The 16,158-nt window shown below is 51.3% G+C and overlaps 7 protein-coding genes across 7 annotated transcripts; 5 read left to right on the forward strand and 2 right to left on the reverse strand.

Annotated features, from left to right (window-relative positions):
• Positions 1–323: 323 nt before the first annotated feature.
• COCCADRAFT_39015 (uncharacterized protein) lies at positions 324–899 on the forward strand (the record flags this gene model as incomplete). Its single annotated transcript, XM_007716712.1, has 2 exons — positions 324–555; positions 607–899. The coding sequence occupies 2 exons, from the start codon at positions 324–326 to the stop codon at positions 897–899; spliced, it is 525 nt and encodes a 174-aa protein (XP_007714902.1).
• Positions 900–1,504: 605 nt separating this feature from the next.
• Positions 1,505–2,188, forward strand: COCCADRAFT_102995 (uncharacterized protein; the record flags this gene model as incomplete). Its single annotated transcript, XM_007716713.1, has 2 exons — positions 1,505–1,865; positions 1,923–2,188. 2 exons carry the CDS (start codon positions 1,505–1,507, stop codon positions 2,186–2,188), a joined length of 627 nt encoding a protein of 208 aa, XP_007714903.1.
• Positions 2,189–2,808: 620 nt separating this feature from the next.
• On the reverse strand, positions 2,809–3,567 carry COCCADRAFT_102958 (uncharacterized protein; the record flags this gene model as incomplete). Its single annotated transcript, XM_007716714.1, has 1 exon — positions 2,809–3,567. The coding sequence occupies one exon, from the start codon at positions 3,565–3,567 to the stop codon at positions 2,809–2,811; it is 759 nt and encodes a 252-aa protein (XP_007714904.1).
• Positions 3,568–3,967: 400 nt separating this feature from the next.
• Positions 3,968–9,096, forward strand: COCCADRAFT_39018 (uncharacterized protein; the record flags this gene model as incomplete). The annotated part of the gene is made up of 4 exons (XM_007716715.1): positions 3,968–4,121; positions 4,169–7,214; positions 8,196–8,313; positions 8,722–9,096. The coding sequence occupies 4 exons, from the start codon at positions 3,968–3,970 to the stop codon at positions 9,094–9,096; spliced, it is 3,693 nt and encodes a 1,230-aa protein (XP_007714905.1).
• An 829-nt stretch (positions 9,097–9,925) lies between these two features.
• Positions 9,926–11,827, forward strand: COCCADRAFT_102988 (glycoside hydrolase family 3 protein; the record flags this gene model as incomplete). The annotated part of the gene is made up of 1 exon (XM_007716716.1): positions 9,926–11,827. The coding sequence occupies one exon, from the start codon at positions 9,926–9,928 to the stop codon at positions 11,825–11,827; it is 1,902 nt and encodes a 633-aa protein (XP_007714906.1).
• A 1,382-nt stretch (positions 11,828–13,209) lies between these two features.
• Positions 13,210–14,191, forward strand: COCCADRAFT_7207 (uncharacterized protein; the record flags this gene model as incomplete). The annotated part of the gene is made up of 3 exons (XM_007716697.1): positions 13,210–13,225; positions 13,278–13,511; positions 13,566–14,191. The coding sequence occupies 3 exons, from the start codon at positions 13,210–13,212 to the stop codon at positions 14,189–14,191; spliced, it is 876 nt and encodes a 291-aa protein (XP_007714887.1).
• A 388-nt stretch (positions 14,192–14,579) lies between these two features.
• On the reverse strand, positions 14,580–16,104 carry COCCADRAFT_7208 (glycoside hydrolase family 28 protein; the record flags this gene model as incomplete). The annotated part of the gene is made up of 4 exons (XM_007716698.1): positions 14,580–14,825; positions 14,896–15,301; positions 15,365–15,728; positions 15,780–16,104. The coding sequence occupies 4 exons, from the start codon at positions 16,102–16,104 to the stop codon at positions 14,580–14,582; spliced, it is 1,341 nt and encodes a 446-aa protein (XP_007714888.1).
• Positions 16,105–16,158: the final 54 nt, after the last annotated feature.

Below are 16,158 nucleotides of genomic sequence, written 5' to 3' on the forward strand. Positions count from 1 at the left end.
AGTGAACCATCCCCAGAAACGGGAAGCTGCGATCTCCAGCTGCCCTGTGATGGCCGCGCCCCAACCACAGCACTGCGCCCAACCCAGCCCCCAAAATCTGACTGGGCTATGCATCGGCATCCTTGATGATAATCTCCTCGCATAATACCCAGCATGATTGCGTGCATGCCAGTATCAGGTTAGATTATGTAGAGTGCTGTCTTGGCTCTAGTCTGCGTTTCAACTCCTCTACTCTATCCCATACCTCATCTCCCCCACATTGTTTCCATCTCGCACTCACCCCACCTCGTCTACTAACTACACAGACTATACTCCACGCGGCCATGACACTTTCTTTTACATCCAGAGTGTTGGAAATCGAGGCCATGATCGATTACGTCTTTTCCAAAAAACGCCTCGCCGCGGAAGCAGCTCAAATGGCAGCACCAGAGGTCGCTTTTATTGAGGATGACGTCTTTACGGCTTTGCATAACAACAAGAGACTGGCCATCCTAGGGGAAGCAGTCCTCGTCAGAGAACTTTGTAGTGCCTGGTTTAGAATGCGTGGGTCGTATGGTAAATCACGACTCCCTTGCTCTTGCTAGGCTGCACTGTTTACAACGACAGATGAGGCCCTATCCCCAGCGCAGTGGACGCAGTTGCGGAACGACATCATCTCCAACGATGCATTGGCTCGCCGAGGATACAACGCTGGAATTGACAAGGTCATCATCACGGCTAGTAGCACACTCAACGTGTCTCCTAAAATGGTCGCAGCAACTCTCGGAGCCATCGTTGGAGCAGTCCATGAAGACGGAGGAGACGCTGCTGTTCACAACGTCATGGAGCATCTTGGGTTCTTCGACCACATCCTTCTCACAGTAATGTCTCTGTTTTTATCATTCTCGCCCTCAACATGAGCAGTGGTTTGCCATGCACTAATTAAGACACTGCTAGATCCTTTCATTGCCTGCTCGAGATACCCCCTACAAGGCAGCTTCAGGTTCCCTTGGTAAGAGATAGGCAGTTCATTGGACTCGTTACTGCGTTTGATTTTCACTCGGGGTTTGAACGCAGCGTCGAATATCCATACGGGCCGCCCTCTCGTTGCTTTGAAAATTTGGAGTTGCTTTGCAGGGCGGATTCTGGACCAAGCCGGGTTACGGACCTGCACGGTGAACCGCGGCTGCGGCATCACTGAGTACGGGTTTTCGTATGGTTTCTAATGAGTGATCGTGAACAGCCTTATTAACGATGTACTACTGGCCTACTGCCTCGTGGCTTGCCGAGCAAAGCCTAGTTTGAGTTGGAATAGCAAACACGCGTCACCGGTTGAAGTTGTCATTCGACATCACACTCTTCATTGTTTTCAGAGCAAACGACGCTGTTTTGGGTTTTGTTTCTTTGTTGTGTATGCATAAATACACACACATCTCTTACAATTGCATTTTCAATCTTAAAGAACTTGATATACCGCTTCCTTTCGCCTTCATCAGAACTCCTTGCTATGGTGTCGCCAAATCGAATGAGATGCAGTAACTGGCTAGTACTGACTCGGTTTACGGCGTTCAAGGTAACAGCAACCTCTCCCAAATTGCGTTGCGCCTTCCCATGCGCCCATTTCCAAACAACTGTGCAGCGAAAATATAACACTCCTACCATCAACATTGATCGCAAAATCGCCGGCGTTGAAAAAGCCTTCGACTACTACTTTAAGAACAAGATCATTTGCGCAGAGTCAGTCCAAATGGCAGCTCCAGAAGCGCTCCTTATAATCAAGGGCCATGAGTACAGCATTGTCCACAATAGACGCCTAGAGCTTGTCGGTGACAAGATCATGGATCTTGTCTTGTCACAAAGATGGTATCAGGTCCGCAATCGGAATGGTATATACCTAGCTGCACTACATATCTACCGTCATTGATGAAGACTAACAAGAACAGGCCAAACTAGTCCAGTAAAAACCTGGAATGACATCCATAAATCTCTCGTTTCGAACGAAGCTCTTGCAGTGCGCGGTTTCAGGCTCGGCCTCGACACTTATATTGTCCCGGCATCTGGCGTACACGTCACGAAGAACATGATGGCGGACGCGTTCGAAGCCATGGTCGGAGCCGTGTCACTTGATGCAGGAGAAGATGCTATCGAGGCTGTTCGTGATGTTCTTGAGCGTACTGGGTTCTTCAATCATCCTATGCTGGTAAGGTAGATTTCTTTGTTGCCACTTTTCACCATACGCAGGAGACGATTGCATGTTGCAGCAGGCGGGTTAGATTTTGGCATTGTGGTCACGATGGTCCCTTTGCGTCGGGGATCACTTGCTGTATAATATTAGTAGATGAGAGGCATGTCACTAACTGGTCGTGTAGCAGGACCGTAGTGCGAAGTTAAGAGCCGTTCAAAAGAGAGTGGGATTTCATCAGTCAACTTTGTTGAAGAATTGGTAGTTGTGCGTGGCTTGTTAGACATGGACGGACTGGAGCGCACAGATAAGAAACGCTTCAGTTGATTGGGGTGTAAATCGAGGAGATTCGATTAAATGACTTTATGATTTGAATTGCAAGCGTCGAACGATTTAAACGTCGCGCTGAAGCTCTTCATTCCTTCGTCCAGTCCCGCTCTAGCAAGCTCTTTCGTTGAGCAGCCCTGCTGTGAAACTGGTCCTCCTAGAGGCCCAAGGCACACCATCTCTTTTCACAACGCCAACAGCTCCAGCCACAAAACTTCTTGGCCACTGCAGGTCGCTGTCGGCCTTGTGTCTCGAGTGCTGAGTGACGCTTTACGGCGTTCGACACATATTGAGTTAAAATATCATCATACCTCCCTCTTTCAACCAAATCGCTTTCCATAACCCTTCACAACATCATCTAATATCCCCCGCATCCTCTTACACCCCTCAATCCCCACGGCCAGCATACTCTCCAGCCTCTCCATGCGCACTCTACTCTCCATCACACACACCGCCACATTGTCGCTCTCCCCCAGCGTCGCGACCGTCAAAAAAGGCAACTCCAACTCCTCTTGATTATTCAGATCCAGCAGCGGATCATCCGCCGACGCATTATCCGCCGCCTCAGCCGACGCAGACGAAGCCGCCGTGCACGCAACTAGGTAATCCGTCATCGGTATACCCGCATCCACCAGCGCCAGCGTCGCCGCATTCAGACAGGCCGCGAGCAACGACCCATCCTGCGACACAACATGCACATTAATCGTAATCGTCGACCTCGGATACAAATGCAGCGACAGCACGCCTTCAAACGCCGAGCGCAAACAATGCTCCATCTCGCTCGTCTTCTTGTCGGTCTTGCGCTTCCGGCGGTCCACGCCGCTGAAGCCCGCAAAGTTTATTTCAACGTCTATTTTTGCGAGTTTGTCGCTGGTGGTGCCGCGTTGGCCGCTTTGCTTGCCTTCTGCGGCGGGGCCGGTGACCGAGACGAGGACTTTGGTGTTGCCCATTTCGAGGTACGAGGATCCGTCTGCGGCGGCTTGTGTGGAGATTTGCGCGTGGATGCGGCGGAGCTCGTTCCAGCGGCGGCCGTCGAGGCGGAGGAGCGCGAGCGAGTAGGTGCTTGTGTCGAGGGGCATTGTGGATGATTTGTTCTGTGATTAATTGATATTTTTTTATTCTTCCTCCCAAATTGGAGGAGACAAGTATAGGGCGACCGGCTACGTCGTGGTGTGCTGCAGTTTTCGGGTCGAATGGCTGATTGCGATGATGATGCAAGTTTAGAAAGCTTGAGGCTATGATATTTTGATCCATGCTGCAGCGATCTGCAGGCAAGCGGGGCCCCGCTCTCACGTGAGGACGCGTTGGCGCGTTTGTCGTCAGCGGCCCTTCCTGGCCTCCTCCCACTCGTCGCTTGTTGCTAGCGATATGTCTGTGCAACCTATAGTTCCAGGTACCGATTCGTTCAACCGCCTTGATAAAGGTGCAAATCGCCACATATGACCGGCGCTATCATATCGAAACCCGGCAGTAGTAGTCATGACATCCAGTCGCGACAAGTCAAAGGGCCAACGAAAAGCCCTGAGAGCTTTTGCCGAGAGCGAAGAGATGAGTGGTAGTGATACTGATGATGATGGCTTTGATATTATCAAGACATCGCGTAAAGATTTAGATATCTCTCAGTACATAGATGGTTAGTCGGTATGAGCCTCTATCAATCAAGATATTGACGATCTCTAGTCCTGGCACGAACTCAAACTCAGTCAGAGACTGTGGATGTAGTAGGCAAGGAGAAAGATCCGGAAGATTCAAATACTGAGGACGATGAGGCTTTCCAGGAACTTCCAGACTCAAGAACCAATAAGGCAAATGACTCTGATACGAATGGCATTGGTGAAGAATCTGAGTGGTCTGAAGAAGACACCAGAGCTGCGTACCAGAACTGGAAAGAGCGCAAAACCCTCAAAAGAAAGCGCGTAGCTGCTGAAACTAACAGGATCCGTGCTGAGAAGAAGTCAAAAGCCGCAGCTGCTGCAAGCATCGTGGGTCGTAAGCCTTCGTCCAGGAAACGTCAGGGTGATGGCCCTACAGGATTCAGTACCGACTCCTTAGCCGATGACAGCACCGCAACAGCATTTCTGGATGATCCAATACCTGAATACATACTCTCGAGACAACAAGCTCTTAGAAAACTCCACGAAGCTGGCCTACGGTACCCTCCCAACTACCAGGACATAGACTTCTCTGAGTCAGAAACGGCAGAAAAGCCAAAATTAGACAAAGCCATCAAGCCACAGAGGGAAAGGAAAGATATTAAGCTTCGTAAGTCGCAAGGTGTTATACCGGCGCCTATCGCGCAATGGCTGCGTGACTACCAAGTGGAAGGCGTCCAATTTCTACACGAGAAATTTGTGAAGCAAACAGGCGCCATACTTGGCGATGATATGGGCTTGGGTAAAACGATTCAAGTCATTGCATTTCTGACAGCTGCATTCGGAAAGACGGGCACTGAACGTGACGCCAAGTGTATGCGTAAGATCCGTCGCTTTGGAAAGAATCGGTGGTACCCTCGCGTCCTCATTGTCTGCCCTGGCACGCTGATGCAGAATTGGGAAGATGAACTTTCAAAATGGGGTTGGTGGGAAGTTTACAGATACCATGGCTCCAGTGCAGCAGACCGAAAGGGCGTCCTTAGTGCTGCCGCAAAGGGAATGCTGGAAATCATGATTACGACATACACCACATATCGTAACAACGAGGGCGAAATCAATACAGTAGATTGGGATTGCGTGGTTGCAGACGAATGCCACCAGATCAAGAGTAAGAATGCGGAGACAACAAAAGCCATGAACAAGATTAACGCACTCTGCCGTATTGGCCTTACCGGTACTGCAATCCAGAACAAGTACGAAGAGATCTGGAATCTTCTCAACTGGGCGCGGCCTGGGGCGTATGGTTCATCTCAAGAGTGGAAGCAGAAGATCAGTCTTCCGCTGAAAATGGGCCAGGCTCACGATGCCACAAATGCTCAGCTTGCAGATGCGCGAAGCCGGGCTCAGGACCTCGTTCAGAATATCCTACCCAGCGTATTTCTCCGACGAATGAAGACCCTAATCGCCGATCAACTACCTAAAAAGAGTGATCGCGTCGTCTTTTGTCAGCTTACCCAAACCCAAGCTGATGCGTACCGCACCTTTCTCGAGAGCGACAGGTGCGAGTTCATCCGCACCGCAAGGGAAGAGTGTGGTTGTGGATCGGGGAAAGGCAGGGGCTATTGCTGTCACGTCAACGTCCCGGGTGAGGACGAGAAATGGGCAGCCTTCATCTTCCCATGCATGGTTACTTTTCAAAAACTCGCCAACCATCTTGCCCTCATCGTGCCACTGTCGACGGATTCTGCAGAGAAGCAAGCCAAAGACTTGAAGACACTGGAGTTGGCATGTCCCGAAACATACAAAGATCTCTTCCGAATCCGCGACAATATTCTAGTACAGTCGCAACGAGAGTTTTGCGGAAAATGGAAGGTGTTGAGGCGTTTGTTGGATTTTTGGCATTCGAATGGCGACAAGGTCTTGATCTTTTCGCATTCGGTCCGTCTTTTGCGACTGCTGAGAGGCTTATTCGATGTCGATGGCACAAAATACAACTTCTCGTATCTCGATGGAAGCATGAAGTATGAGGAGCGCTCTCAAGCCGTTGCAGACTTCAACGCAGATCCCAACCAATTCGTATTTCTCATATCTACCAAGGCTGGTGGTGTTGGTCTCAATATCACGTCTGCAAATAAGGTTGTCGTTATGGATCCACATTGGAACCCGGCATACGATCTGCAAGCACAAGATCGTGCTTACCGCATCGGCCAGACGAGGAATGTCGAGGTATTTCGCCTGGTGTCGAGTGGCACTATTGAAGAAGTCGTCTATGCTCGTCAGATCTATAAGCAGCAACAAGCAAACATTGGCTACAATGCTTCAGAGGAGCGTCGCTACTTCAAGGGCGTAATGGACGAGTCTAGCAAAAAGGGCGAGCTGTTTGGTCTCGAAAATCTCTTCAGTTTCCAAGAAGACAGTGTGTTGCTTCGCGACATTATGCACAAGACCAATGTAGCCGAGTCCAAAGCCGGTGTAAATGCCTACGACTTTCATGTCGATGAATCGCAGTTTGACTCGGAAGACGAAGATATACTTTCGAACAAGAATCTTGGCATTGACGACGATGCCAACATCGCTGGGATAAAGAAACTGGCTGATACCTTCCTTTCGACTTCCAGTACTGGCAGCAAGCCAAACAGGAAGACCAAACACGGCGGACCCGATCCAATCAATGCTATTCTCGCCAAAGTAGGTGTAGAATACACCCACGAGAACTCTGAAGTCATTGGGCGCAGCGAGATAGAGGCTCGATTAGGTAAACAAGCCATGGAGTTGCGCAACGACATCGATCTCGCAAGTGAGCGTGTGTTCCAAGCCTCGCAATCGCAGTCACAGCGTCTTTTCAATCAACTGGGAATTCATCATGGCATTCATTCTGGAGATGAAGATGACGAAGACAGGCAAATAGCTGCGGCTGCTACTCCTGGCGAGTTTAAAATCAATTACCTGTATAGACCTAATGAGCGCGTGCGAAAACGCCAGTTCTGCAGTATGGCGGAGAGCATGGGGTTTGATGATCCGGTTGAGTTTGCGTTGCTTGTGGAAAGTAGTACGCAGGAAGAGAGGAGGAAGATGCTTGAGCGATTCTATTGGGGCCGGAGGAGGCGGATGATCAAAGGGCTTGGCGGTTCGAGGTAGGGTTACGGAAACATTTGCAAAAAGGAGAGTCAAGAACGCGATCGACTTGAGTTCGGTTTCTGATGGTACTACTTCTGCGCTGGTACAGCCAAGTCTCGCTCCTAATGTTGATGTTCATTAAGTAATGCTGAGGCTCCGTTGCAACGTTTCGGGATAGATCCCTTACCTACCCCACTTATGACGGCAACTTATCGGTAGTCAGCACTACTTACCCCAAGATTGGTAGTTTGATCCTGCTCCGATTTGCATACAAGAAGCTATGAACAGCGAGTCAACCTTCTCGGGGTGTCAATGGTAAATCTTTACGCATCACATCCTCACTGCAGACGTTCACCTCCGCAGCAAGCTTGCTAGCATCGCCGCCTCATAGGCCTTAACCGACACTCCGGCAAGCCACATAAGATATCGCTGCTATACTCAATGCAAACCTGGGTATCGCAGTCGTCAGCAGATTATTGACATCATACAACCGACGCAATAATGTCTTGGATCGTGTTTGCGCCATGGATCTTCCCAGCGGCATTGATGGCGTTCCTTTACAGTTATGTCCTGTATCCCTTTTTCTTTAGCCCCTTGTCACGTATCCCAGGTCCCAGGTTTTACGCCTTTACCAAGTGGCGACTTGCATGGGACGACTGGACTGGGCAGCGGACACGCAAGATCCATGCCCTACATCTAAAGTACGGACCAGTGGTACGCATCGGGCCGAAAGAAGTGCATTTCAACTCTCTCTCGGCATTACGCACCATTTATGGTGCAGGAAGTGGGTTCGAGCGCACTGAGTTCTATCGGATGTTCGATACATATGGGAGGAAGAACATGTTTACGTTCGCAAGCGGGGTAGAGCATTCACGGAGAAAGCGATTGGTGGCTCGCCCGTATTCAAAAAGTGGCCTTGCACAGTACAAAGTTGAAGAAATCGTGGGAACGAAGACTAAGGACTTTTTGAGACTGGTGAAAATGGATGGCACCCGTAGAGGCGGCTTGGAGATCTTCTCGGCGCTTCACTACTACTCAATCGATATCATCACCACGTTTTTGTATGGGACTCCATGCTTTGGCGCGACCACCGCTCTCAAGGGGACACCAGAACATGTCAAATTACTGGACGATATCATGAACCATACACGCCGGCGACTATCCTGGTTTGCAGTCCATCTACCCTCACTCACGAAATGGATGTACACTCGAACAGGGGTAGTTGAGACCGCTATTCGGCCTTTCCTACCCATGGCCAAGCCTGCAACTTACTCCGGCATCCGGGCGCATGCACTGAGATCGATGCACGCCTACCGCGATGCGGGCGAAATCTCGCGCGCCGAAGCAAAAAAGTCAATCATCAGTGAGCTATATATTTCACAGTCGAAATCCAACAGTGACATGGATGACCTGGATATTGCCAGTGAATGCGCAGACCACCTCCTTGCTGGCATTGACACGACTAGCGATACATTAATGTTCCTCATTTGGAGTCTATCACTGCCTTGGAATGCACATGTGCAGCAAAAGTTGATTGAAGAGTGCAAATCCATACCCGAGGGTGGCGTCACTGATGGTAGCGTGGACATAAGAGTTGCGGATAGCATGCCGTACCTGAATGCAGTTGTCAAGGAAACGCTACGTCTTTTTGCCCCACTGCCCTCATCCGAGCCAAGACTGAATAGAGCAGACACGGTAGTTGACGGTTACGATATCCCGCGGGGTACAGTATGCAGTATGGCGCCTTATTCATTACATCGGAATGAAAGTGTGTTCCCTGACTCGACCACTTGGAGGCCGGAACGATGGTCGGATGCGGGTAAAAGCGAACTAGCGGAGATGGAGAAATGGTTCTGGGCATTCTCGAGTGGAGCTCGTATGTGCGTCGGCATGCAGTAAGTGACTTCTGCTGTGTTCCTCAGTGAATCTACTACTGACGTGTTAGCCTCGCCATGGCGGAGATGACTTTAGTGCCGTCACTGTACCGGAAATACGGGTCGAGGGTGGTTCCGGGACAAGAAAACATGGCGCCGGGTATCACCTCTAGGTTTGAAGTATTTGCCGATGACACATTCCCGGAGATGAAGGTCGGTGCTTCCACTAAGAGCCTCTGGCATGTGCTAACGACCGCTAGGAGCACACGTGCTGGGTGGAGTTCACTCCTCATTAACAATGGAAGAGGGATATAACACTGGGTTGTGAGTGGTTGGCTCCACTTAATGGCTGTCCATACCGGAATGTGGGGTGTCGTATTTTTCTTGAGCCCCGGAAACTATTACCAACACCTTGTAAAATTCTTTCTGTTGCCCATATAACATGGTCATGCGTCCAATCACGAATCTGCCGGTACATCTTCGGTTGGCAAAGTTTTGGCTAGCTTCGGGGGCTTTCCCCCCGACCACGCGCTCCCCACACTGCACTCCACACTCCAATTCTTGGCATCGTCTTCGGGTTCGAGGGATGGCAAACCGCTTGGCGCCAAGTACACCCACAAGATGGTTGTTGGACTACCTCCCAAGCCAATAGTGTATCCGAAGATTCCCCAAGAAGAAAACACCGATGGTAGTCTCTCGGCTCTTGGACACATGATGGACAAGCAAGGCGGAGTAGTGTATGGCGAGCAACATGAGGCTGGAATACAAATATCTGGTTGTAGTCTGCCCAATGGTTAGTCAATTGCATCTCTCGCCACCGTCCACAAAGTGCCTCGTTCCTCACTACTGGCAAGATGGTCGCTCGCAATCGCAGTCAGCGCAAGCTGAACACTCTCACCACGCTGTTCTTCGCTGCAACAGCTATGTCATCAGCAATTCGCACACCATCGTTCGGCAAATCAACATTTCCTCGTATGACATTACGGTCTACTGAGATGGACTCTGCACCATATCGGGACTCAACGCTTTCAGTTGATGAACGAGTCGAGGATCTTGTACAGAGGATGACCATTGAGGAAAAAGCAGGCCAGCTTTTCCACAACATCATCAACCAAGGCCCAAATGGAACCCTCCTCAACGTCACAAAGGAAGCTGTAGAGGGCAAGCTCATGACCCACTTCAACCTTCACGGGCCGATTGCGGATGTACGCGCCACCGTGCAATGGTACAACAACCTGCAGCAAATGGCGCTAGACACAAGACTAGGCATTCCAATCACAGTCTCGTCGGATCCGCGTCACGCATTCACCAACTCTGAAGGCAGTCAGATTGCAGCAACAAAGTTCTCACAATGGCCCCAGACACTTGGCCTAGCCGCGATCAGAGATGCTGAGCTCATCCGAACTTTCGCTGATATTGCTCGACAAGAGTACAATGCTGTTGGCATCCGATCTGCCCTACACCCTCAGATCGATGTCGCCACTGAGCCCCGCTGGGCCCGTATCGGCGGCACCATGGGCGAGAATGCCACTCTGACTGCTGAACTCACTGTTGCATACATCGAAGGATTCACTGGTCCTGATGGATTTGGATATGATTCGGTCACCACAGTCTCGAAGCATTTCCCCGGCAGTGGTCCAGTCGAAGGTGGTGAGGATAGTCACTTCACCTACGGCAAGAATGCTACATACCCTGGCAATAACTTTGAACACCATCTTATCCCATTCAAGGCTGCTATTGCTGCCGGAACTAGACAGATGATGCCTTACTACTCTCGCCCAATGGGCACCAAGTACGAGGAGGTCGCTGCTGGAATGAACAAGGGAATCGTCACTGATCTTCTGCGCGGCGAGCTCGGCTTCGATGGCATCGTAGTCAGCGACTGGGGTCTCGTCACTGACTCCATCATCTTGGGCCAAGACATGCCCGCCCGAGCCTGGGGCGCTGAGAACCTCACCGAGCTCGAACGCACCGAGAAGATCCTCAACGCTGGAACCGATCAACTCGGCGGCGAAGAACGCACCGACCTCATCCTCGAGCTCGTCGAGAAGGGCATCATCAGCGAATCCCGCATCGACGCCTCAGTCCGCCGTCTCCTGCGCGAAAAGTTCCTCCTGGGCCTCTTTGACGAAAAACGCTTCCTCGACGCCGACGCCGCCGTCGCCGTCGTCGGCAAAGACGAATGGCGCGCCATCGGCTTCGAAGCCCAAAAGCGCTCCTTCACCCTCCTTACAAACAAAGACTCCTTTCTCCCCCTCTCCACCTCCGAATGCGCAAAATCCAAATTCTACGTCGAGGGCATCAACAGCACGTTCCTTACCTCGCGCAACTTTGAAGTCGTCGCTACGCCCGAAGAGGCAGACTATGCTTTCCTGCGCCTCGTAGCGCCATATGAGCCGCGGCCCGGTGGCTTCGAGGCAAACTACCACTCCGGCTCGCTTGAATACAACGCTACGGAACGGGCGCGCCAGGCAGCTATTTACGCTACCGTACCTACCGTTGTCGACATCTTCCTCGACCGCCCCGGTGCGTTCCCCGAGGTCGCAGAGCAAGCGGAAGCCCTCATGGTCAACTTTGGCGCTAGCGAGGATGCGTTCCTGGATGTTGTGTTTGGTGTTGATGGAAGCGGGCCGGAGGGTCTGCTGCCGTTTGATTTGCCGCGCAGTGACGAGGCGGCTAAGGCGCAGAAGGAGGATGTGCCGTTTGATACTTTGGACCCGGCGTTCAAGTTCGGGTATGGATTGAGGTATGAGTAGTAATCTTGGGGATGATGTAGGATCAGAGAAGGACTTATGAGTAATGGTATTTAAGAATATGATAATGAATTATTTTTACATGAATGGAAGTTCGCTTGATGTGATGAACGTGAAGAATGTTGAGATTGAATTTCTTTTGTTGGAAGGGGCGATGTTGTTCTAGCCTTACCTTTAGTCTACACATAGAGCATAGCTGCCTGGGGTATATGTAGACCGAAGCTGGGCGATGGGAAAGGTTATCCCCAAGGTGCCTGGGCAACAGTGGTAGCCTGGAAGGGAATCAGCTGATTGGATACAAAAAGTACTCATATGATTAGCTGGGGTTACCCAACATGACATGCAATACGATCTCATCCTTGGTCTACCCTGCAGTACCTCCAACTACTCCAGAAATGATAGCCGTGAGGCTGCTAGCTTGTATACTGCAGATTCAGGGTTCAGTAGAAGCACGTGCAGCGTGAGAAGAGGGGAAAGAGACGGTGAAGGCAGCGCGATCAACATAACATGAAGGGAACATCCTACTATATGCCGTGACGACAAAGTGCATAGCGAGCATGATGTAAAGAAGGTATGATGTAAAGAGCAGATACATAACAGGGTCACTAGGCAGCTAGCGGACCGACTCAAAAGTTCACGCACACCGCTCCGGTGATTGACCGCGCCACAGTGGCTGGAGGTCAGGATACCTCTGGTGGCCACGAGAACGGGGAGCTCCGGTGTTGTGGCGGTGCAGTGTCTCTTGCTTATTAATATTAGTTACACTGGACTGTAGTAGTAGTAGTAGTAGTAGTAGTAATCGCCCTAGGCATTCCCCACACACCACACCGAGATAGATCATCTCCCAGGGCACCACTGCATCCACACCACGTATGAATCTAGTATATGCGCGCCCCATCAGTCTATTCTCCGGAAGACCCTGATCTTCCCCTTGATACTGCGCAACATGCGGGGGGGAAACGGGCCCATTCCATCACAGAGCCAGTCGATAGTCGTGGAGGGCTGAGGCTTGTGTGTGGTGGGCCCCCTAGGCGCACTACCCATGCACGATGATCACAGCCTACATGAACACAGCCTGGTCGGACATCCAGCCCACCCACGCGAAGCTTCGAAATGCGTCCAAGGGCCCGCAAAATTTCTCAATACGACGCTGCCTATTGCCAGCTTGGGAATTTCCGCCCAGATGACGCCATGGTGTCTTGTGAGATTGACCTGGGCTCACTGCTGCCACCCTGCCCTACTCCCGTGGTTTAAGTGTCAGATGTTCGCCGCCGCCTGCGCTATCTTTTAACTCCACCACCCCAGCACAACCACCTCGACTCACTCTTCACCACCAAACTATGGGACGCCGTGAGAGACAACCTTCGCCCCCTCCCCCTCCCCCCATGGGAGGCCCGCCATGTAAGAAGAAGTTTTCTGGAGTATTATTTGTTAGCATACTAACTCTGTGTAGCCGACTCCACCTACGTCTTCGACAACTACGAGAACGGCAAGCCAAAATGGGCACCTGGCAAAGACCACCAGCGCGACTATCACGAATACCGCGATAGCCGCAGAGGAGATCATCGTCGTCCTCGCAGAAACAGATATGACGAAGATGAGGGGCCTCCACCTCCACCGCCACAGGCACAGGGTGCATATCCTCCACCCCCGCCACCAGGACAAGGAGCACCGCCACCACCTAGAGGTAATTGGTCGAATTTACATTTCCATCCTGACGTATCAACTAACAACATGATAGAAGCACCTCGAGACTCTCGACCCCGCCACCACCGCAGACAACCCTCATACTCTTCCGACTCCGACTCAGGCGGCCCACCCCCACCACGCCGCAGCAACCGCCGCGAAGAGCGCCCCCGTCACCACCGCGAGGACACCTACGACTCGTACGACGAAAATTACCCTCGCCGCCGTCGAGAACGCGAGTCCGGGCGCCGCGACCGCGACGGCTACAAATCAGAAGGCTACAAGTCTGAAGGCTACAAATCCGACCGCAGGCCCCGCGACCCTTACTACTCGGACCGTGACCGTGACCGTGACCGTGACCGTCGCGAGAAATCCCGTGGCGATCGCAGACATCGTGATGACCGCTACGACGACCATCGCTACGACGACATGTTCAATAGCCGCCCTGCACGCCGCGATAGCCGCTATGATGATAGGCCACCGCGTGATAGACGCGGGCACTATGATGATTATGAAGATCGCTATGGTGATCGCAGGAGGAGCACGAGAGATAGCAAGGCCAAGCCCGAGTGGCAGAAGCAGGCGCTGGGTATGTTCAAGGATTATGCGCTGCCGATTATTAAGAAGGAGGGCGCCAAATATGTGCAGAAGCAGATGGCTAATGGGTTTGGGAAGCGTTGAGCTGAGGGTTGGGTGATGGATCTGAATGAGTTTTATTCTCTACTTTATTTTGGATACGAGTGATAGACTTTTTTTGGATATTTGTGTATGCAGCGAATTGGGGGAGGGGGGGGTGAGGGTTTGGTACCTAGCTGGGCGTTACGGGTGCACTATGCTGATGATATCCACCTTTTCTCGTTATTTCTTCTTCTATCAAGAAATTGTCTTTTTACTTTCGACGAGGATTTTCCCCATGTAGACCATTGATATACTGTGTATTAATTTTCGGTTATATTTCAAATCCCCGGTTTTTCATTGAAATTTCTTTCTTTCTTTTTCTTCCCTAAGACTACGTAACGTATAAATGGGATCCAATATATACACTCTCCTCCTTTCCGAAACATGTTTCTTAAGAATGACCCCCTTTATCCCCTTCCACCGTGCAATTAACCTGACTCTGGATCCCCTCTGCATTCGCACAGGTGAACAGGTTCGTGCCACTCGGACTCTTGACATCGATATTCTCAATGGAGATGTCACTGCAGACTTTGGGGCTGGAGCAGACGACGTAGCCAACGCGGGGATCGTACTTTTTGCTCGTTGTGCCCTTGAAGTTTTTGATAGTGATGTCGGAGATTGTGAGGTTGGAGGGGAACTAAGTCGTTTGTGTTAGCAACAGTTGTGATTTTGTTGGGAGAGGAAAGGGGAAAAGGAAGGAAACGTACCTGATTGCACAAGGTCAAGTTCTTTTGTCCGTAGCACTGCGTAATCTCAATGGCGTAATCGACGTTCTTGACAATCATGCCGTCGTACGTGACATTGCGCACGGCGCCGCTGCCGCCTCCGCCTTGCAGATCACCGGAGAGCGCAGAGGAAGCGCCAGGCCAGACTTTGATGCGTGCACCGTCCGAGGCGTTGGACATGGAGATGTTGCGCACAAGGATGTTTTCGACAATGTCGACTTCGCCGGGGTACTGGCCGAGCGAGCCGACGCTGATGCCGTGGCTGCCGTTGCAAACGAGGTTCTGCACGAGGATATTTGTGCTGTTTGGCTTGAAGGAGACGCAGTCGTCGCCGTTGTTGATGTTGGAGTTTTGGATGATGATGTTGTCGGAGCGGTAGGTGTCCCAGCTACATTCCTTATAGTCAGTTTTTCTGATAAAAATCATGCTTGTCAAGGTAAAGAAAACTCACCCATCAGTGTTCTTGGCGGGATTCTTGCTCTTGCTGTCGCCGAAAATGTCAATATTGGAGAAGACGACTTGGCTCGAGTTGGCGACCAAAGTGTACCACTGTGGGCTGTAGCGGAACTTGAGATCAGAGATTTTGGCATTCTTGGCACCGATCAAACCAAAGAGAATGGGTCGTAGGATGTAAATGTCTTTGGCGTAGAGGTCGTACCAGGCTTGGCCGTTGCCGTCTAGGGTGCCGCCGCCGTAGACATTGATGTCCTTGCCTCCGAGCTGGAAGAAGGTGGTTGCATTCTGGAAAACCTGCTTGAAGGAATTGGCTTGCCAGTAATCAGTGTCGTTTGTGAACTGGATGGTTCCTTGGATATCTGAGGGAGCTGTTAGTAGGGCCATTCAGGAAATGCAGGGGTTGGACGAACCTAGATCAATGCCATTGAGGAACGTAAGATCCAGGGCGGTGCCAATGGTGAACTGCTGGCCCTTGGGGAAAACAACATGGCCGCCATTGTTGCATTGCTTAACAGCGCTGAGGATGTTGGCAGAGTCGTCCTTGCCACCACCGAGAGCCTTGAGCATGCAGGTCTTGTTTCGGGAACCCGGCACCGAGGATGCCTTTCCCGGGAGAAACGGCACGGGCGGGAAGCGTTTTGCCACAACAGCCTTTGCTCCAAGCTCTTCAACTGGAGTCGATAATGCTATCGAAGCTTGTAGCAGGGCGCACGAGATAATGTCGGTGACACGCATGATTGCAGCCGTTAAGAAACCGTTGTGGTTGAGTATTGATGGTCACGGCTGTCA

This window comes from Bipolaris zeicola (assembly GCF_000523435.1).
Source record: "Bipolaris zeicola 26-R-13 unplaced genomic scaffold scaffold_150, whole genome shotgun sequence".
Taxonomy (NCBI): domain Eukaryota; kingdom Fungi; phylum Ascomycota; class Dothideomycetes; order Pleosporales; family Pleosporaceae; genus Bipolaris; species Bipolaris zeicola.